General features: G+C 40.8%; 1 protein-coding gene across 7 annotated transcripts; it reads right to left on the bottom strand.

The window, feature by feature from the left end:
• Positions 1-579: 579 nt before the first annotated feature.
• Positions 580-20,494, bottom strand: Tra2a (transformer 2 alpha homolog). 7 transcript variants are annotated; one of them, XM_051203188.1, is made up of 9 exons: positions 20,274-20,494; positions 19,948-20,028; positions 9,383-9,516; positions 7,352-7,511; positions 4,855-5,043; positions 3,802-3,917; positions 2,052-2,183; positions 1,512-1,576; positions 580-1,364 (listed from the first exon to the last, which is right to left on the bottom strand). In XM_051203188.1, exons 1-9 carry the CDS (start codon positions 20,307-20,309, stop codon positions 1,354-1,356), a joined length of 924 nt encoding a protein of 307 aa, XP_051059145.1. In that variant the 5' UTR covers positions 20,310-20,494; the 3' UTR covers positions 580-1,353. The 7 variants fall into 7 exon arrangements, with proteins under 7 accessions (XP_051059145.1, XP_051059147.1, XP_051059148.1 ...); XM_051203190.1 differs by having other exon boundaries at positions 1,512-1,579; positions 2,058-2,183; XM_051203191.1 differs by having other exon boundaries at positions 2,052-2,180.
• Positions 20,495-23,104: the final 2,610 nt, after the last annotated feature.

The raw sequence follows: 23,104 nt of genomic DNA, 5'->3' as shown, positions 1-23,104 counted from the left end.
TGACTTAGTGCAGCCCATTCTATATGGAGAGATACCTTGCCCAGCCTAGATACAGGGATATTGGGGGGGGGGGTGCCTTGGTCCTGTCTCAATGAGATGATAGGACCGACTTAGTAGACTTCCTAGGGGAGGTCTTACCCTCTCTGAGGGTGGGAGTGGCAGGAAGAGGAAGTGGGATTGGAATATAAAGAATAAATTAATAGAAGCCCCCCCCCCCAATTTTTGAATGTAGGCTTCCAGGAGACCATGAGCCAGGTTGTCTTTCAACATGCTACCACACACTCTTGGCTCACATCCAATAAAAGAACAGGAAAAAAAAAAAACCCACAGGGGTCTCAAAGCTCAGAGTAATAACTGACTCAAGTCCAAGAGCTGTTCTTCCAGAAAATATGGTCCCACTCCCAGCACCCACATGGTGGCTCATAGCTCTAACAGTTTCAGAGGACAAGAGTCTCTCTTCTAGTCTCCAAGACAGGCAATACATGTACACACTGCACTACAGACATGCAGGCACACACTCAAAAATAGCTTTCGATCCAGTTGTACTGTCCACTGTTATCAAATAAAAGAGACAATCCATTTTCAAATTAATTTTTATTTGAAATTACTCTTCCCCACATGTTATTTTAGGACTCTATACTATACAGTAATCCACGAAACCAATAACCCAATACCAAAATTTCTAACAGCAAGTTATACAATTGTTCTAGGTAATAAATAAAGGTTGTCCTTCAGTGATTAAGGGAACACTTAAGTTTCTGTAAATTTAACACAAAAATCACACTTTAAGTTTATAAGGTTTAACATGTAAATTCAAATATAACATGTTTTATAGGAATCTACAAGCTTTTAATTCCTAAAAGGTGATTTAATTTTTTAGGTTCAAAGTTACATTCTTCATATAGCTTCAAACTTTCTACACTCAACTATGACTGTTCCATGCCACTCCAGACAAACTTGACATGACTGATCTAAAGTGGTAATCTTCCTCCAAAGAAGGTTAAAAAGCAGTTTGTCTTAACTGCAGATTTCTAATAGGTCGTCTACTACACTATCCATCACAAAAGCTTTCAAAAGATCATTTCTTTCCTCCAAGTAGGGAGTTAATCTCCTGTAAAGGCAAAGAAGAACTACAATGTAACAGTGGGCTCCTTTTTACTCAGATGTTGAACGAATTAAATGACAATTACACCTTTAAGAGTATAACAAAGGGTGGAAAACAGCAACACAACTGGCCACACTATAGATCAAGTAAACCAAGGGGTTTTTGTTTTGAGGACTAGGAAGCATTGGAAGCTCAGAAATTCAGAATCCCAAAAAAGAGGCAAAGTCCTTGGCCATAACTGCTTCATATCAATAGCGTCCTGAAAGAGAACAAAAACAATTATAATTATAGCTTGACTTGCCTAATATTTTTCCAGCTATTAACAGACATCACACATGCAAGTGTCTCAAAATAAACCACTGGTTAGAAAGATGGTTTCAACACTACAAAAGCAAATTTTACGTACTTGGGCTGTAGGAACGAGATCTTGACCGCGACCTGTAGCGACTGTAATAAGGAGAAGGCGACCTTCTTCTGTAAGAAACGAGAGATGAATAAGGACCCACATAATCACTTCACTGAGTCTAGTGAAGAAAAGGGGGAAAAGGAGAAAAACAAACACAACAACAAAAAAACCCTAGCCATTGTGGTAGTGCAGGCCTTTAATCCCAAATATTGGGAAGACCGACTTAGTGAGTAGGGGCCAGGCTAGTTTCTACATAGCAAGACCCTGTGTCTTCATATTTTTAAGGAGTATGGAAGACTGAGCACAGGACCTAGCACATACTGGAGAAGTACCAAGTGACACTCTCACACCTAAAATTTTCTTCAGCGCTTACCATGTTGGTAGGTTGGGCTCATGTGATCCTCTTTATCTTTTGTCTCCCAACCAACTAGGGCTACCCAGATCAAACATCCAGTTTTTATTTGTACATGCTAACATTAAAGAGCCAAATAAAGCTATCATCCAGCATAGACTTCACATTTCAGATGAAATAAACATTACCTGTACCGGTAATCATAATCTTCATATCTGTCATAGCCTCGGTCATATCCTCTATCATAGTAAGAATCTCGTCGTCTACCACCGCCACCACCTCCTCCACCACCGCCTCCTCCACCTCCTCCGCCACCACTACTACAAAAAAAAGAAGAAAAGATTATCCAGGATCATTTGATACAAACTGGAAGGGAAAGTGTGATAAGAACCTCCCTTGCATCGCAACTGTCCTCCCATAGGTGTTCTGCTTTGGCTCCTTAAGCTCTCACAGAACTCTATGGAGATTTGGCCCAGAAGTTAAGAGCATACTTGCTACTCTTCCAAGATTCTATTCAGTTCCCACACTAACTTAGGATGGTTCACAACTGTCTGCCACTCTAGCTAGGGTAGCTGACACCATCTTTGAGCCTCTAAGGACATTGTACTCATATGCGTACACCCCACTCCCCAAAATAAATTAAAAACAAACAAACAAACAAACAAAAAAACACCATCCATTTTAAGTCCAGTGTGGTGGCACACGCCCTTAATCCCAGAACTGAAAGGAAGAGGCTGGAAGATCTGTGAGGCCAGCCTGGTCTACAAAGTGAGTTCCAGGATAGGTAAGACTCTATAGAGACCCTGTTTCAAAAAAAAGCATAGGAAATAGGAACAAAGTGCATCAGTAAACTATGCGTAAGAAAAACTGAAAGAGAGGCAATTAAGAAACAGCAAATGGAGAGGGTAGAAAAATGGGTCAGTGGGCAAAGGTACTTGCTGATAAACCTCACAATTCTACCCATGGAATCTATAAGTGGAAAGAACCAACTTCTGCAAACCATATAACCCCTCCCTAAATAAATAGTTGAAGAAAGACCAAATATATGTTCAAACTAGCCCTGAACACCAAAAAGAATGACTCCACTAAAGCTACCCCAGAGTCTAATGTTTACACATTGGGGGTATAAAGCCCCTTTCTTTGCTATGCTGCAAACAAGGGACAATTTCAAGTCTGCTTTTTCTGCAGACCTTCTCTTCCCTACCCCATGTTCCCCTCAACTAAAAGAAGGCCTGCATCTGCCCCTCTTTCCACTGTGCCATCGTAGTCCTAGGTGGCTTCAAACTCTAGAGATCTGCCTGCCTCTGGCTCCTTTGCATTCCTTAAAACAAAATGAAAACATTTACATATCTGTTCAAAGTGAAAATCATGGCATTAAAAAAAAAAAAAAACCCAACAGCATCAACACAATCTGCCTACAAAGAGGCCTCTGAGATGATTTATTTTCATTTTTTTGAGATAGGCTCTCACAATGTAGCCAAGGCTAGCTTTAAAAGTAGTGGAAATTTTCCTTTTGCCAGCCTACTGAATTATAGTGGCAAGCCAATAGGCCCAGCATTTTTTTCTATTTGTGTATCACTAAGAGCAAAGAACATACACGGATATTTTGTTCACTTGCTTAAATATATGCAAGAAATAGTGTGATTAAATTAGTTATGTTCACAATTAGGTTCTCTGCAGGAGCTGCACATATTCTTAACGGATGAGCCACCTTTCCACTCCCCTTAAATGATTATATACTGGTAAAATAAAGTGATATGGAAGGGAGATAGATAACTTTTGTTTTCTAGTCAGATTTTTACATGCACTTCTACATTCTGGAATGCAGTTTAATCTTAGATAAGTTGGAAGCTGGATTTGCTTTACAGCCTGAGACCTATACCCAAGCCCTGAACATGCTAGACAAGCACACTGCCCCTATAAAACACAAAATCTTACTGAGTTGGTCTGCCCATGTAAATGCCTGGTGTAGGTGTGTGTGCTCTCTTGGTGATAGAATAATCCACACGAATTCTTCTACCATCCAGCTCCATCCCATTTGCCCTTTCCATAGCCTATAAAAGAGAAATAACATAATTCATTAATCTTGAGGCCATTTTAAATTTATAATTAAGTATTAACTATAATCCAAATAAACCCACTTTTGAAATGGCATTGAAATGCACCTTATATAGGGAACTGCCAGCATTTCCAGAGCTAGGTATTGCCCACAACATATTTAAGTTACACAGACAATACTGCTAAGATTTGCTTCACTTACAAAGATATTCATAAGACCTAGCTAAGCTTTAGGGTTTTTTGTTTTTAACTTATAACCCCTCCTACTCACCTTAAGACTGGATATCAATGTTACCCTGAATTGCTTGGGAATTACAGCAATCCTGCCTCTATCTTACAAGTATATACTCATCATGCTCACCTTAACATAACTCTACCCTTGCTCTTCAGTTAGTAGTTCAATATTTATTTGTAACTCACTAAGCGGCCAAGAAGTCATAATTTAAAGGGATATAAGAGAACAATTATGGTAGCTTGCCTCCTCTTGTTGAGAATTGAGATAGTACACAATTCTAAGCCAGCACTGCCCCCTAGTGACCACCAAGTGCAAAGGAAAATAACCTGTCTGTGTCTGAGCTCAGGACCGAGTAGCCCTTGGCTGTCCTCAAACTCAGAGATCCACCTGCCTCTGCCCAGCTCCCACAAAATTAGACTGTCAACTTAAGCATATATATAAAAAGAATAGTTACACTGTATTTTAACATTAACTCCTATCATTTACTTCATAGTCAGATTTCAATTAGCATGTAATTATGTAGAAAGCATGAACTCAGAAGTAAAACTAGCCTTAACTACAAAACTGTAAGCTGAGTTTTAATCAGGTCAGACAGTCAAAAGGCATGGCTGGCTATTAACAGATTTTTAATAATAATGCAGCATTACTTTCATGCATATAAAAATTCTTTCAAATTAAAATTATAAAACAAGATTTACCTCCTTAGAGTCATCTATCCTCTCAAAATACACAAAAGCAAATCCACGTGACCTCCCAGTTCGCTGATCATAAACCACATTCACACCACTCAACGGTCCATATCGAGAAAATACTTCACGAAGATCTCTCTCTGTTGTGTACAAACTGAGACCAAACACTCCCAGGCAAGTATTGGGATCTGGATTTGCCTGTTGAATAAAGGTAGACTTAAATTTTAATTAAAATTACAATATAAAAAACAAAACATACAAAGATTTTCTTTGGAATACACTTTATAGCTATAGCCTGTACAAAACTATTCCCTCCCAGCTGGGTGGTGGCGGCAGTGGCGCACACCTTTAATCCCAGCACTGGGGAGGCAGAGGCAGGCAGGTGAGTTGGAGGCCGATCTGTTCTAGGGTGGGTTCCAGGACAACCAGGGCTGTTACACAGAGAAACCCTGTCTTGAAAAACAAAATAAACATTCCTTCTCTCATCTAGCTCAGCAATTTCCAGAATGTACCCAAAGAATTCAACTTTTGCATGCCTGGTTCATTACTAGTTAATCTGACTCGTTTCCACTTTCCCAATAACCTCAATTTTATGTGGTGCTGGAGACTGAACCCAGGGTCTCATGCACAACAGCTACATTCCCAGCCCTCTATTTTCATTCTTTTAAGCATTTATTTTAGGGGCTGAAGAGACAGTTCAATGGTTAAGAGTACCTGCTGCTCTTGCAGATGACCCCATGTGAGTTCCGAGAACCCACATGGTGGTTTATAACTACCTATAACTACTTCCAGGGGATCCAATAACCTTCTAACCTCCCCAGGCAAACGTGTGTACAGACATAAAGGCAGGCACTCAAATACATTAAAAAAATTAAAAAATCATTCCTTCTGCCTATATCTGTCTATGTGTTCACACAGGCCAGCTGGGGACAATGGAGCCCAACTCTGGTCCTCTAGCAAAGCAGTAAGTGTTCTTAGTCACTGAGCCTTATCTCTAGCCACCATTTTTGTTCTGGAGTGGGATATACTTAGAATGTCATCCAGACTTTAAGATTACTAAATGTTCTACTATGATCTACTATGGTTGTCAGCATCACTGGTAATCATGGGGAAAACACAGCAAACAACTTTAGAGAAAGGCAGTTTGTTTGAGATCTGGGCTCTGTGACTTACTTATTTACCACAACAATGAACAGAATAAAATATCCACACTTATTTAGTGTGCTATGAAGCACATATGGAGGTCAGGACAACTCTTTCTATAATGTGGACTCTAGGTTTAAACTTGGCAGCCAAGTGCCCTAACCCACTTACTGAGCTATCTTGCTGCCCTCTATGTCAACCCTAAGTCAAAACAAAATACTTCAGTTCGTCACATCCCAATACCCTGGCACATAGAGATTTTTGGTGTTTTGTTATTTCTTTCCTATAATAAAACTTTTGAGTGAAAAAACAAAACAATAAAACTTGAGTGTACCAAATCTCTCATTCTATATGGTGAACAGATCCCCCCCAATTTGATTAAATAAATAAATAAATAAATAAATAAAGCTGGGTACAACTGTGCACACCCAAAATCCCAGCACTAAACAGACAGGACGATTCCTGGTGCTTGGTGTACAGCCAGCATAGCCAATAGGTGAGCTCTAGGGAGGCTCTATCTCACAAGATAAAGTGGTAAATAACTGAGGAAGATAACGGACACAACCTCTGGTCTATGCGTGTATACCTGTGCAGATGCACACAAACCAAGAAAGACTCTGGAGAGAGGGCTCAGTGGTTAGGACTTCATACTACTCTAGCAAAAGTGCATTCTAGCACCCATGTTCCAAGGATCACAAGTTCATTACTCTAGCTCCACAAGGACAAATGCCCTTTCTGGCTTCCTTGGGAAATGCACTTTCACAAACTTCCCACTTAAGAGGCAGAAGGATTGCTGGGTTTGAAGTCAATCTTATCTACATGCAAACCTGTCACAGAATCAAGAAAATGTACTTCACTTGTAGTAGGTTCATGAAATTATGTATATTTATTAATGTATACAGTGTTCTGTAAGCATGTATGCCTGCAGGCCAGAAGAGGGCATCAGAGCTCATTACAGTGGTGGCTGGGAATTCAACTCAGGACCTCTGGAAGACCAGCTCGTGTTCTTAACCTCTGAGCCACCTCTCTTGTCACTGTCTCTATTTGCCCCCCACCCCTGCCATGGGGATTTCTCTGTGTAGTTCTGGCTGGCCTGGAACTCTGTAAACCAAGTTGTCCTCAAACTCAAGAGATCCACCTGTCTGCCTCCCTGAATGCTGGGATCAAAGGTGCATACCACTGCCCCCCCCCCCTTAAAAACAGGGCTTCAGTATGTGACCCTGGCTGGCCTGGAACCCAGACATCTGCCTACCTTTGCCTCGTGCACTACTTCTTTCATATATGCAAGGTACTATTTATGCCATGATTATATTATACCCTGGAGAAAGAGAAAACCAAGTTTCCATTAATCCTTTCAACATACCCTGCTGCCTGTATGTCTTCTGCGATTAGACATTGGAGAGTGACTCCGACTTCTTCGTCGACGATACTCTGGTGTATAGGATCTACTTCGAGATCGTCTCCTATGAGAATGGGACCTGGACCGGGTGTAGCGTCTATGAGAATGCCTCCTTGACCTTGACCTTTTAAAGAAATAAATGTAGGTAAAATACAGGATCACAGGGATAGATAGCTCAGCAGTTAAGAGCATTTGTTGCTCTCCAAGAGAACCCAGTTTTGATTTATGGTGGCTCATAACCATTTGTAACTCCACTTCTGGGGGATGACTCCCTCTTCAGGTCTCTGAGGGCACTGCATGCATGTGGAAGACATACATATAGAAGCACAAGTTATGGGCTGGAGAGATAGTTCAGGAGTTAAAGAGTAGGCTCACAACCAAAAATATAAGTAGCACAAGTTATCTAATTAAAAAAAAAAAAAAAAAATTTTTTTTTGTTTTGCTGCAACAATTGAGTCATGTCCCAACCACTCTTTTTTTTTTTTTAAGATTTTGGGGGGCTGGAGAGATGGCTTGGTTATTGAGAATGCACACTGCACTTGCAGAGGACCTGACTTTGGTTTCCAACACAACTTTCTGTAAGGGATCCCACTTCCTTTTTTGGACTCAATGGGCATCTGCTTATGTATACATTTATTTATGTATATGTGTTCATATTTGTATATGCCTTCCAGAAGTGGGCTACAGAGCTCCTAAATGTGGAGTTACAGGTGGCTGGTTGTAAGTTGCATGTGTGGAGAACTAAGAATCAAATGCAGGTTCTGTGAATGAACAGCAAACAGTCTTAGCCACTGACTGCCATCTCTCAAACCCTTATTCTTATTTTTTAAATTTTTATTTAGTCCACGTCCACCCACCCCTTCAATCTCATTTCACCTTCCATTAAAAAAAAAAAAAAGTTTAAGCATACTTCAAGAAAGGGAAGACAAGAGAAACAGAATGGAGCATGATGGCACATGCCTTTTATCCCAGTGCTCAGGAAACCGAGGCAGGGGTATCTCCTTGAGTAAAAGGCTGACCAGAGATAGTTAGACCTTGTTTCATTAAAAAACAAAAAACAAAAACAAAAAAGCAGTAGCAGCAGCCTTTACTACCACTAGCGCCTGAATGACCAAGATCTCTGTGAGTTCCAGGCCAGCCAGGGCTAGATAGTGAGACCTTGTCTAAATTGAAAAGAAAAAGAAAGTGATAGAGATGCACTTGGAGAATAGCAAAACAAGTCTGCTGTACCTGTAAAGGGATTAATGAAGAGCAAAGAGCAGTGAGGTAACCTGGTATTAAGTTCTTGAATAAACAGACTTCTGAGAGAAGGATGAAATAAATCTAATCGAGTACTACTGTAGACAAATCATTTCATCAGGAAGAATACTAATGAAGACATTCCTTATTCTCCTTAATATCAATTTTAGTGCAATCTGCCACCAAACAAAAAAAAAACTCCCCAGGAAACAAAAAAAATCAGTTTTAGCCTTGGGCAAATGGTTTATGGGTGATCACCATGTAGGCAGAGAACTATGAGTACACAGCTTCAAAAGTTCTGTAAATGTTGATCAGGTGTGGTAACTGGCCTGTTGACTCCAGTTTTGAAGGCAGAGACTAGGGATGTCTGACTAGAACAGCCATAATGGCAAGCACTGGCCTCACTGAGAGATTCTGCTTCAGAAAGTAAGGTAGATGACAGATGTGTATATCTAGTTGTTTGTTTTTTTAAATTGTGTATATATGATGTATTTGTGAAGGTACAAGGGTAGAGGTCAAAGGACAACTGCAGTAGTCAGTTCTACCATTCAGGCTTCCAAGGATTAAACTGAGAGAATCGGGTGTGGTGGCATATACCTTTACCTAATAGCAGTAGCTAACAGATAAGCCAAAGAATGATTCTAAATTCTGCAGTCTGAGCCGACAGTGAACTTTCTATATAAAATGCAGCTAAAAAGGATTATCTGACAAAACCATCTTGCTGTGAAGAAAGCAGTTTGCACATTTTAAACTTACCTGGATTTTGATCTTGATCGAGAATGGGATTCAGAATGTTTGGAAACCCTTGATGGACTACGAGATCCTGACCTGCTCTCTGATTTTACTCGAGCAGGAGTTCCCGTTGGAGATTTTGACTGAGAGCGAGACTCCTAACAAAGAAGACAGTATTACAAATGGCACTGGTCAAGTAGATGCCTACCACCTAACATTTAAAGTACCGTAATTATTTATATTGATTGCTCCTGAAAAACAAATGGTTAGGCAACACCCTCCAGAAAAAAATTTCAGCTCATTAATCCCATTGTTAATACTGCTAACTGTCCTCAAGAATTCCCTACTTGAACCAGATCACCAATTTTCTATTAACTAAGTAATCATGCAAATTCATCTACAACTTGATCATACAGACACTGGAACATAAACCATACATTTACTTAACCTAGGACCCATTCATTCTTCCAGATTCTTTTAATTCTACTTCACTCTTGCTTTCTACTTCTCTTCATTCTTCATTGAGTTTTTCATTTTTCATACTTCGTGTATTCTTCCCCAATTCAAACAATTCAAAATAGCCTTAAAAAATATTCAAGTGCTTCTATCTGACCAATCTTCTGTTCAATTTTTTCCCCCATTCAATTTTAATTTTCTGATCTTTAATACTTTTCATTAGCCTTCTTTTATCTTGATTTATCTTCCACATTCTTGGAAAAAACTCTTCAATTTCTTCACGAACATTAACCTTAATGGAAAAAGAACATTTAGTATATTTAAGCACGTGGGGATTATAAAACTCTGCTGGAGTTCAGAATGTTATCTATCAAATGGAAAGGCCAGCAGGTAAAGTGCAAATAACTAGTTTATTTAAAAATAAATTTTAAAAACCAAATTTTCATAGTATTTAAAAATGTTCAAATGTGTAATCTAACAGAATTTACTGATTTAAGGTTTTAACCATACTCTTTACCCTCCTCCCCTTTCATGTCCATTCTAGACCCTAATTTTAATATAAATATAATTCAAACATAAACTACTACAATTCCCCCCACCTAAATATTCATTTTCCACTATTTTACAGGCTGAAAGCTCTTACTGATCTTAGAATTACTTTTAATAAGCCACACTTGAGAAGCAAAGCATCCCAGGCCAAAACGGCCATACACACCATCTGAACTCACATGACAGCACACAGGCCAGAGATCAAAGACGTAACAAATTAGTAAAATTACACCTCCCAATTTTGACTACCATTTCCACTCATTCTGATTAACCAGAAAGATGTATTTTTGAAGACAAGCATATCAAAACTGAGGGGAGAGCACAAAGTTTTCTATCAGTCCTTCACTTTAGCTTCTAATTCCTGAAATAGAAGCTGTTGCTGTTTTATGAGACACCACTACACCATAAAGTACGAAAGGTGTGTCATGACAGATATCCTTAATAACTTCTGCATTTGTGCATATCTGTACTCCTTGCAGAGGCACCAGTGTATACTCTTGCTAAGAAATAGACATCTCCTTCATGGTAAACTAGTCTCTGTAGTTCTATGAAAAACTTACCAAACAATTTATAACTGACTAAAAATTATGGTAACCCACACAACCAACATTTGGTTTCTCCATCCCCTAAGACTTAGTTATTAATTTGCCAAGCGTTGGTGGCGCAGGCCTTTAGTCCCAGCACTTGGGAAGAAGAGGCAGACAGATCTCTGTGAGTTCAAGGCCAGCCTGGTCTACAGAGTGAGTTCCAGGACAGGCTCCAAAGCTACACAGAGAAACCCTGTCTCAAAAAACAAAGACACAAAAAAAGGACTTAATTACTAATGCAAAGAGTTAGCCCAATCTTACAAATGTACATATTCATACCAATTTTCATTTATGTGGTGATATCCCACATCTCCTGCCTCTATTTCCTAAGCATATATGGGCACACACACCAAACTTGGTTTTACACAGTACTGGGAACTGAACAGGGCCTGGTACTAGGCAAGTACCTTATCAACTAAGCTATATCCCTGGCCCCTATCATTGAAGTTTAATATCAAAACATTTACTTATCAAGAACTCTACCCATTATCTTCCTGGTCAATGACAACCTTTCCAGTGCTTTGTTATTTTTTCAAGACAATGTTTCTCTGTGAAACAGCCCTGGCTGTACTGGAACTTGCTTTATAGATCAGGCTGGCCTCAAACTCAGATAGCCTCCTGCCCCTGCCTTCTAAATGCTGGGATCAAAGGCGTGTGCCACCCCTGCTCCACCGTTTCCAATGTTAAGTCTTTCATATCTTAGACTAATTTTCTAGACAGCTGCTTGGAGCAACATATTTAGTACTTAAAAAAAAAGTATTAGTTTTGCTTATAATTAAAGTCTCAAGGGGCTGGTCCAAAATCTGAACCAAGAGAATGTCTTTTAGCTTTCCTTCTGATAAACCAGACTCTCTAACATAGCATTCAACTGTGGAGATGCAGTGGTCACAACAGTTTTTTTAATGTATGCACCAAAGCCCCTTTATACATTAAGCATCAGAAGCTTGTTCTGAGATACTGTACACCTTTAATTTTTACTATGATTTTAAAAAATCCTAGAAAAGGCTATAATTTAATCATAATGACTCCTCTAGTATGAGAATTTAATACAGACACATTTTTAGTTTCCAAGCTTCTTCTCACTTCTCATAAACATTGTTGCTAAAAATGACTTCTTTAAAAAAAGATTACACTTTAAATTTATTTTGTGTGCATGTGGCCAGAAAGCAACTCATTGAGAGTTATGAGGTATAGCAGCATCAAGTAACTTACTCACTGAGGTTCTTGCTGGGCCCCAAAATTACTACTTTTGGAGACTAAAATTAATAAACTTAAAAAGCTAAATCCCAGATCTAGATAAAATATCACAGTTTGGCAGAACATCGGGATTTTTTCTTTTCTTTTCTTGAGACAGGGTTTCTTTGTGTAATCTTGGCTGTCCTAGAACTCTGTAGACCAGGCTGGCCTCAAAGTCAGAGATCCTCCTGCCTGATTCCCAAGTGCTGGGATAAAAGGTGCACGCCACTACCGCCTGGCTGGCAGAGTATCTTAAAAAGACATTTTAAAGCTATTTTCTTCTTTCTGGCAGTGCTAGGGATTGAACCCAAGGCTGTTGCATGCTAGGCAAGTACTATAATACTGACTTACAAAACCAGTCCAAAAGCACTCTTTTTTTTCAACACCCAGGTTATCACAAATATCTAAAGCTGTTTTATCTCTCCTCTCTCATCTTCAGGAATCTTCTATAAACAACTTTATAGTTAGCTCTCTAACACCTGTGGTAAGTGTCACAAACTTAACTATGAACAAAAACAAAAAAACAAACAAAACAAAAAACCCATTTCAGAATATGGCCTGTTGTTCTAACAGCTGATGCTACAGATAAAAAGTATATTATTTCTCAAACACTACTAACTAAATAAATGCCACTTTCACTAAGCTCTACATTAGAAATCAGTCTGTAATAGTCCTCTTTATGGAGGACAGATGCCAGATAATTTAAAAAAAATTTCTAACCCATTTTTTAAAAAAATGAAACTATTCCAACTTTTCAGTATACTTTACTTTTGTTCAGACAGGGTTTCTCTGTGTATCCCTGGCTGTTCTCCAAATCAAGAGATCCACCTGCTTTTGCCTTGAGTGTTGGGATTAAATAAAGGCCACTATCACTGGGACTTTACCTTTTTCTTTGTTTTTGAAATAAATTTTTATTATTTTGCCCAGGCTGATTTCAAACTTGTGGTATCCAATAACCCTCCCCTTCCCAGTCTAAGAAACAGAGACTACAAGCATGTGGCTAATTTTAAATTTCATAAAAGAAATTTATGAAATTTGGAAACATAATTTGCAAGAAGGAAAAAAATTCTGGTGGTATCTGTTTTGTCTTACTGAACAGATCTTAAAGCTGTCTTATTGTCAACAACCCTTCACAATATGCTGCCCAGCTGAGGCAAAACGGACTCGTTGACCCTCATATTACAGATCATAAAGAAATACTAAATAGGCTTCCATCTACCGTAGATACTACACAAACCAGAAAGAAACCAGGCAAGTTTTCAAAGCACAACTCACTCAAACAAGTTCTGGTATTTGCTATATGGGCAAATTGTTGCAGAACGTAAGTAAGCAATAGGAATAAAGTAAAGATAAGCAAACTAATATAAGCATTGTAATAACTCCTGTAAATACTAAGCCCAGGCAATACTGCCAGATTATAGGGACAAATTCACACATATTCAAGTCAATACATCATGTGAAACAAGCTTCCTATTATTTCCTTAGTATTTTATGAAGTGGGAATTTCCAATGAAATAAACTAGTGAATTTAAATCATATGCCCCAAGAAGATACACAGTGCTCATTCTTCTCCTTAAAGATCCTACTTGACTCATCACTATGCGGTCAACGTGATCTCTACCTACAAAGGCTCATGGATAACTCTAATGTGACATGCCTGTATTCTTTAAAGTTTGGAATAACTTTTTTCTACTTCCCCAAGACAGTGTTCCTCTGTGTGATAGTCTTAGTTGTTCTGGAACTCCCAGCCTGCCTTTGCCTCCCAAGTGCAGGAACTAAAGGTGTGCTCTACCATCACCAGCTGGCATGTTGTCACCTGGACTGCATGGCCTCTCTTCCTTCAATAAATAACAACGAAAACCAAACTAAAAACCAAATGCCAAATTCTCTATTTATTCTCATCATCTGGCATGGCAGAGTCTTGGTTTCAAGAGGGAAAGGTAAATGTTCTTCTATCAGGCTTACTTACTCTGATCAATACCACAACAAAGACTATTTTTCACCTCCACTTCTATCCTATTAAACCTGCTAAGACTTATGCATCAATTCACTTACCATAGAAATATATAACCTTTACAAAGGTCTCGGGTTGATCATGATACTTGAGCACCTACTGATAATATAAAATGTTTTTTAGTCAGCCTGGTTCAAGGAAACTATGCTGATTATTCATGCCACTGCTTCTCTTATTAAGCTAAGTTATAAGACAGCTCACTTAAAAATAAGACTCACTCATAGTATTTGCTATTAGTCTCTTAAATCTCAAGACTCTGGGGGGTGGGGCAAGATCTTACCACTTCCCAGATATCCATCATGCCTAGCACTTCATAGCTTTGTTCTCACTTTAGGAGTGGCACAAAGTGAAAACGTCTTAAACACATTTCCAAATAAGAGCACCACCAAATTCAGGGCTAGTACTAGAGTTCTACTCAAGACAACATCTTTACCTTTCCCCTACTTGGTTTTCTGGATATTCAGGCTATCTGGAACTCACTATGGGCTAGTCCTACAGCAATCCCCCTTCAATGCAGATTATAGGCCTGAGCCACCACAACTGGCTAGCCATTCTCTCTCTCCCCACCCATCCCATACAGCCCAACTCCTGATCCTCCTGTCCCTTTCAAGAGGGACTGATTATAGGTAGGTACCACAATGCCTAGCTAGCTTTACCCTTTTGGGGGGCAAATTATCTATTTACTTTATTTACTGGGACTGATGGTCCGTGGGCCATGACAGGCATGTGGAAGAGTTGGCTCTTTCTCCACCATGTTGGGCTTGGTAGCAAGTGCCTTTAACCACTAACAACCTCAACAGAGGCTGAAGAAGGAAGACTGATTTCATTCTTTGATTCATAGATGTTGTTCTGGCCATCCTGAAATTCACTGTGTGGACCAGGTCTGCCTCTGCTGGCATTAAAGGCATCACTACACCCAACTTTAAAAGAAAGATTTTATGTGCACATGTCTGTATTAGTGTATATGGGTGCCTACAGAGGCCAGAAGAGGGTGTTGGATTTCTTGAAGCTAGAGTTAAGACAGATGTGGGTGCTGGGAGCCCAATTCAGGTCCTCTGGAAAAACAGCATCACTCTTGAAACCGTTTCTCTCACTTTCATTCTACCTGCCCCCTTAGGCAAATCAATCTAAGGAAATATTTACAATTAAGTTGCTGAAGCTTAACTAAATGGAATTAAAGTAGTATGACAAATCTTAAATTTCATACATACAAATTTTCATTAAAATTTTCTGTTGCATGAATTTATGTATAGTTGGCTAGAAGAGAGCACTGGATCCTCTGGAGACAAAGTCCTCTCCCAATTTCATTATGGGTGTTTTGCCTGCATGTATTTCTGAGTACCATGTGCATGCTGCACCCATTGAGGCCAGAAAGGAATGTCTGAACCCTTGGGGCCAGAGTTACAGATGACTGTGAGCTGCCATGTGTGCTTGGGTCCTCTGCAAGAGCAGTCAAGAGTTCTTAATCTCTGAGCCAATTCTCCAGCACTTGAGACAGGTTGACTTAAAACTGACATTACTCAGATCACCATGCATGACTATTCCACGTGTTAAGATATTAATACATGCAATTTTGTGTATGTCTGCATGCTTATATACCTGTGAAGGAAGGTCAGAGGCTGAAGTCAAGTATCACCTTACTGTCTGAGATAGGATTTCTCACTGAACCCATAGTTCTCATCTATTGGTTATCTGAATTGCCTAAGGAGTACTGGGGATCCTCCTGCCTCTGTCTCCTAGCACTGGGACCAGAAGCATGCTCTGCCAAGCCTGGCTTTTTACAATAGGTGCAAGGGTTCAGAACTTAGATTCACAAGCTCATACAGCAAGCACTTTCCCCACTGAGCCATGTTCTACAGACCATAAACAACTTTTAATTCTAATTAGTACCATTAATTTTGCTTCATTTTTAAAATTCTCATTATCTAATCACTCTGCACCAAGGAGACTTCATACTAAGTCTCTTTTATAAAGCAAACAATCCATTTCTATTACGGTGACAGATTCCAGCACTCGGAGTTTGAGGGCAGCCAGGCTTACACAGGACAAGTCAGCCAGACAGACCTAGCCACCTTCCCACATTCTTAGCTCCAAAAAACACTGGTCAAAAATGGGTGTGATGACACCTGGCTATAAATTCCATTATCTAGAAGCTGAAGAAAGAGGATCTTGAGTTATGACAAGCATGAGCTTCAGTACTCTGGCCCCCACCCCTGGAACATTTTCCAGTGCTTGTTAAATTGACATATACATGCACCAAGTAAACTGTTTATGGACTTATTTGCCTTTTTGTTTGTTTTTGTAAAGTTAGGGCCTTACTGTATACCCTGTCAGACTTGGAATTCAGAGCTACCTGCCTGCCTGTCTTTCAAGTGCTGGAATTAATGGTGTTCCACAACGTGCCCACCCCTGGACCTATTTTATTCTAATGGCACAATCATTCTCTTGTCTTCCCTGACAATGGTTTCTGCCTTAAATTCACGTTGTTCCTGTACCAGTCTCTGTGTCTTATATTTCCTTTTAGGGTTCTCCCCATGACCAGAATCTAGGACTCAAAATCCTTTGTTATCTGACTGCACATCTGTTCAATCTTATCTAAAAATATTTCAGCATTTACCCTCACATACTCGGATGAGTGTTTTAAACCCAGGTTTGAATGTCAATCACCTGAAACTAGGACTGCAAGTCCTTGTTTGATTAAGAGTATTGAAATATGCATGGGCTACAGAGATGTTGGAGCAGTTAAAACAGTACTGGTTGCTCTTCTAGAGGACCCAGGTTCAATTCCCAGCACCCACACGGTAAACCCGATCACCTGTAACCCTAGTCTCGCAAGATGTTAACTCCCTCTTTTGGCTTCCTCAGACACTGCACATGCAGGCAAAACACCCACATACACACAATAAAATTGTAAGGGGTGGAGAGGGAGAACACATAAGTAGCCCTTACTTCTATAAGACAGTGGACAGTTGCTCCAAAGTTTCACCATAGGTAAGACAAAAATCCTACCATTTTCTTTTTTTTCTCCTAAAATTCTTTTACGCTGGAAGGGGCATTAGTTTCAAACAGAATAGACAATCTTGAATAAATACTTCTAGCAGACTCTATTAATGGATCAATATGGTAAAATAAAATGCACTCTTCACACACACACACACCCCTAAACATTTCCAACTTCGTGTAAATACAATAAGTATAGAACTGGGATTTATGTGGTCTTCTGGGTCTTGGTTCTCTCTTTTGTTTTTTCTCTGCATAACCCCAGATGAGGTTGGCCTCAAATTCAGAATCCACCTACTTCTGCCCCCTGAGGACTGGGATTAAAGGGGTGCAGAAGCATGATGTGGGTGATTCTTTATTTCTAAATTGTTGACAGTACCCTGGCCCTCGCTAAATTATTATGAGTAATAAAAAAGAGCATCCAAAAAAGAACTTTGGGGTCTGAATTCTAAAATGTTATAATACAGAAATATTTACATGTAAATATTTTATCCTCAGTGTTTTGTAGGCTCTTGAAAGTTTCCACCTAATTTTAAATAGGTTTACTGAGATGGGATTAACATGATCCCTGTTATAACCTGAAGATAAAGTGAATGTATCAGATGCGATCTTCTCAATAAATTCCTACAGAAAAGAAAATGACCAAGAAACTAGATTAATAACCTTAAAAAAATTGGTAAACCCAATATTTGACTATTGACCTGTCAAAGCTTCCCCTAATTTACTGTATTAAAGAAAGTTTGAAGTGTAACTACCATGTAAATAACTAAAACAAATACAAAATCTTTTTAGGACTGTTATCCTCAGACATCTTTAGAGACTATGAGAAGGGGGCACAGCTGTTGTATTATATGAAATTTTGTAACTGATGATTTATCGTCAACAGAAAACAAAAACCCTCCATATTTAAACACCAAGTTATTTTAAGACAAGGGAGTAGTAGAGCACTCATATAGAATGCCTAAGCCCTCCCTGGGTTCCACTTTCAGTAACTGAAAATGACAACCACCACCAAAAAAAAACAAACAAACAAACAAAAAAAAAAAAAAAAAAAAAAAAAAAAAAAAACCCAAAACAACCAAGGTGAACCTTCAGAAAAGCCTGTAGCCTTTGATGTTTTTATTTAAGAACACACACACACATCTATTACATCTTAAAGAGTTGTACTAATAATAAAACCTATTGAGCCATGGGTACCATTATAATTTTTTTTTAAATGTGGTCTCTAAACCGGATGGTGGTGGTGCACACCTTTAATCCAGCGCTTAGAAGGCAGACAGGCGGATCTCTGTGAGGCCAGCCTGATCTACAGAGTGCCAGGACAGGCTCCAAAGCTAGAGAAACCCTGTCTCGAAAAACAAAACAAAAATTTAACTGAAAAGTGGATGCGGGAATATTAAGTATCTTGTCACCACTAGGTGACAAATTAGAAAAGCACCAGAGCAAGTAAAGTAACACGTGCATTTAAAAAAAAAAAAAAGGAACTGACAAACTGACAGAAAAATATTTTCACAAGGAACACAACTACCTCCAAATACTTTATTTCATGATCTTAAAAAAGGTTTGTTAGGACAACAAAACAATAAACAGGTTCAGCTATAATCGGCCTGAAAATTCATTCAAATAATCCAAAGATAAACATAGTCCTTCCGCATAACCCACCCTCAAACAAACAAAAAACTCCCTCTTTCCTACCAAAAAAAAAAAAAAAAAAAAAAACAAAAAAAAAAAAAAAAACCTAACTGACCGTCTGGCCTGACTGACAGATTGGGCTTCTAAAAGGAACAAATCCTTTCCTTCCAACAAATCCTTCAAGTGTTTTTTTTTTTTTTTTTCTACTTCACCTGCCCTCTCCCCACTAGAATAAACAACACGGCAAGCCAGAACACTCATAGCCTGGGACTTTGGTTTCCTTTTTTCTCTTACAGGGTTTTACCTGGACTCGCTCCCATCAATTTCCACTACTAGGGTAACTTCGGAAATAAAGCTCAAAAACGGTAATAACCGTTCTAATAATATACTCAAGCTGAGGACAATGCGTTCTTTGTGCTGTTTACAATCACAGGACCTCATAAATAAAGACAACCTCGAACCCTTTCCCTGGGGATGGGTGAGAAAAGAACTCGGAGCGGGCCTGTAAATTTCAGGTGATCTTTTGAGTTAACAGTGATTAGCTACTTTCTCCCCCCACCCTTGAAAACTGAGTCATAAAATTCGCTCAGTTACGTAAGGTTAAAGTAAGAGGCCTTGAGCCAGTTTAACCATAAAAACCTGTAAAGGTGTATTCAGATGAAAGGTCAAAGGAAAGAAAGTCTTAGAAGTTGAGACATAAAGAACCCAACATCCAGCAGTTGGAAGAACAGGCGTTACAGCATTTCCACATTCATTTCGAGGGGAAAGGAAAGAGGACATTAAGGGGAAAGGCTCTTGCGTAGTTTTCCCTTCACAGCTCTCGTCTTAAGAACTCTTAAGGGTCGCTGCGGTCGTTGACTAACCACTTCATGGGGCTCGTCCCACCTCCAACCTCAAGGCTTTCGCCTTATAGACGCAACGCCGCCGGTTCCGACGGAGACGCGGCCGCTCACTGCAACAGAGAGCCAAGGAGACACAGGCCCCAGCTAGTCCCACGCCAGCGTTTCCCCGCCCGGACAACAGCCCCGCGCACTTCCGACCCCGGGTCCCCGCAGCGATGGCCGGGGGTGGGCCGGGGTGGCGCGGCCAGAGACGCCACCGCAGGAAGCACCTACCACTATCCGGCCGGAGGGAGCGCCCCGCCGCCTCCTGCCCCACCGCGCCGGGGACCCGCACCTCGGAGCAGAGATGGGAAGCTGAGAGGAAAGGGAGCGACAGGAGAGGATAGGACCAGGCCAGGTACCGGTCAGCCGCCAAATCGAGCGCTGCGGGACAGTGGGGCATCTCGGCAGCCAGGGGCACCCCGAAGCCATCTTGGGACGTGAGGATGCGCTGGCGGTGGCCCTCCAGGCTGCTCCCGCGGGCCCCGTAACCTCGCCCGTCCCCGAGCCCCGGAGCATCGGGCCGCCGCCGAAGACGGCTCCCGCGGCTTTGTACTCACTCTGCCCTCGAAGTTGTTCTCCTCTACATCACTCATGTCGGCCAGGAGCTCCCGAGAACTAAGTGAGAGACAAGTCTCGGCTCGAGGGCCGACGGCCTAGTCACCCCGCTGTCTGGACTGTGGGGAGGAGGAAGGCGACGGCAACAACGGCCGCTGCGCTCCACTCCCTCCAGCTCGCACGCTCAGGCAAAATGGCGCCGGCACCGCCACAAACCTCCCGGTGTCCCCGGCGCCCGACGTCAGGGGGCGGGCTCGTGCTGACGTCAGTAGCCCCGCCTCCGCCCCGGGAGGCTTTGTGTCCGCCCGGCCTCAGCGCGGGGAGATTGGCGGGCTTCGGGAACCTTGGTGCTTGGAATCCGGTCTGTCTGTGCCACCGCGTGCTGGAATTAAAGGCGTGCGTGGATACTTGTCTTTTTAACGTTGAAACTGCAATACGTGCACAGATGGGCGTATACGGAAATGCTACCAGTTCCTTGCTCTTCCCTCTTCCAGTCCCTCTTCCAGTCTATTATTATTTTTTTGTAATTCTTAGTTCACTGGTCCTTGTGGAGTCCATTATTTTAGAATGGACTTCTTATTAAAAATGTTTACTGGACCGGGTGAGATGGGTCTGTGGGTAAAGAAACAGCATGTGTGAGGAGTGAAATTTGGATTCCTCACAACCTACATAAATGCCAGGTGAGAATGGCTGCTCACCTGTAATCCCAGCTCTGAGGAGGCAGAGACAGGGGATTGCTATAGCAAGGTGGTGCCTAGCTAAATTGGTGAGTGCAAGGTTCCATTGAGAGACCCTGTCTCAATATATAGGATAGACAGAGATCAATTAAAGAAGACACTTTGGGGTGGTTCAATACAGGGTTTCTCTGTGTAGCTCTGGTTGTCCGGAACTCGCTCTGTAGACCAGGCTGGCCTCAGTTCCTGCAGGCGCCACCACTGCCCAACCAAGGGAGATATTGATAACATATGATACTTCCACATATGTGCAGCTGAACATATGCAAACATGTCTATAATAACACACACGCAATTTTAAAAGAAGTTTATCACAAAACAGTAATGCCAGACATGACAGTGCGCACTTACAATCTCAGCCCTCAGGAGGCAGAGGCAAGATCTCAATTCCCCAGGCAATTCCAGACCACACTGGGCTACGGAACCCAGTCTCAAAGAATAACAGCAAAACTACCCAAAATAAACCCCAGAAGATAGCAAAACTCCAACATGCAGCATCAAAGTGATAAGCGCCCTGTCTAGTCCTCCTGTACCCTTGAGGACAGTGTAAGCATACTCTGAGATTTGAACAATGATGAAATTGTTTACTAATGCTGCTCTCAGAGCATGTGCTCATTATTAATTCACACACGACTGGCTAAATGTCACCCAATTGTAAATTTTAGAACTTTGTGTTGTTCAACTTTATGAACTCTGGGGACATTCAAATCAATACCACAATGAGATTCTATTTCACATCAGCCAAATACTAACTAATATTAATAATAATTGTGTTTAAAGCCCAAGAATAACATGTTACATGCTATAAACTTTGAAAGAGATCAACAGAGTAAGATAACATATAAACAAGCAATAAACATATAAATAATAAAAATAAACAGACAATACAATGAACACAAAGCCATTGTGTTGACAACCTTTAATAATAGTTCCCATGTAACAATAATAATAGTTTTTAGACTGGGCAGTGGATCTTTGTGAGTTTGAAACCAGCATGGTCTACAGAGCTAGTTCCAGAACAGCTAGGGCTGTCTCGAAAAACAAACAAACAAAAAGGCTTAATAATCTTTAAATTGTTCCCAAATGAAGCTATTCAAAATAGCCCTAGGATGGGGTTGGAGAGATAACTCAGTGGTTAAAACCACTTCATGCTCTTGCAGAAGATCTGGGTTCAATTCCCAGTACAATGAGAGCATTCAAGTTCCAGCCTCGATGCTCTCTCAGGGTCCAGGCTGGGGGCTAGACAGCAGGCGGGTAGGGTGTTCCTAAAAGGAGTCTGAAGGTTAGCGGGAAATAAACTGGTTCGCACACTCGTTCCTCTCATGGCTCTTTATTCTTCAAAGATGGGGGCTTCCCCCAAAAAATTATCTTACAAAAAAGCCGGGTAGTGGTGTCCCAGGCCTTTAATCCCAGCACGCAGGAGGCAGAGGCAGGCAGATCACAATGAGTTCGATACCAGCCTGGTCTTCAAGAGCTAGTTCCAGGACAGCCTCCAAACCTACAGAGAAACCCTGTCTCGAAAAACAACAACAACAAAAATTCTCTAAAGTTTTTTTTTTTTTTTTTAATACCCACAGGCTTTGGAGGCTATCCTGGAACTTGCTCTGTAGACCAGGTTGGCCTCGGACTCACAGAGATCTGTCTGCCTCTTCCTCCCAAGTGCTGGGATTAAAGGGATGTGCCACCAATGTCCGTTGTAATCTTAGTATTTTAAGAGTTTTGCAGACAATAAAGTTTACAGCATTTTAAAAGACCTGGGTAGCACTGACTTTCATCACTTAGCTGCAAAAATGGCATTTGAAGCATGCAGAGATCTCAGTTTAAATATGTATCTAATTTGTCCACTTTGCCTTCTAAGCTTCAGGGTTATCCATCAGAAGAAGCTTGTGTCCAAAAGTTTTCCTCCTCCTCCCTATCCTCCTCCTCATCGCTCTTTTAGGAGATTGCAGGTGAGTGCCACTATGCCCAGCTTCTGATTCTTTTCTTCTTTTTCATTTGTTGAGGCAGGGTTTCTCTGTGTATAGTTCTGGCTATCATGGAATTCACTTTATAGACCAGGCTGGCCTTGAACTTACAGAGATCTGCCTGCCTCTGCCTCTT

Source organism: Phodopus roborovskii, unplaced genomic scaffold, assembly GCF_943737965.1.
Source record: "Phodopus roborovskii unplaced genomic scaffold, PHOROB, whole genome shotgun sequence".
In the NCBI taxonomy this organism is placed as follows: domain Eukaryota; kingdom Metazoa; phylum Chordata; class Mammalia; order Rodentia; family Cricetidae; genus Phodopus; species Phodopus roborovskii.
This window is presented reverse-complemented; position numbering and strand designations above follow the sequence as displayed.

What these genes read in the sequence shown, in the direction of transcription:
- Tra2a (XM_051203187.1), bottom strand. Translation starts at nt 20,309, where the DNA reads ATGAGTGATGTAGAGGAGAACAACTTCGAGGGCAGA. An exon ending in AGAACAACTTCGAGGGCAGA is followed by an intron (nt 20,029 to 20,273) that starts GTGAGTACAAAG and finishes CTTTCCTCTCAG; the next exon opens with CTTCCCATCTCTGCTCCGAG. An exon ending in CGATCAAGATCAAAATCCAG is followed by an intron (nt 7,512 to 9,382) that starts GTAAGTTTAAAA and finishes TTTCTTTAAAAG; the next exon opens with GTCAAGGTCAAGGAGGCATT.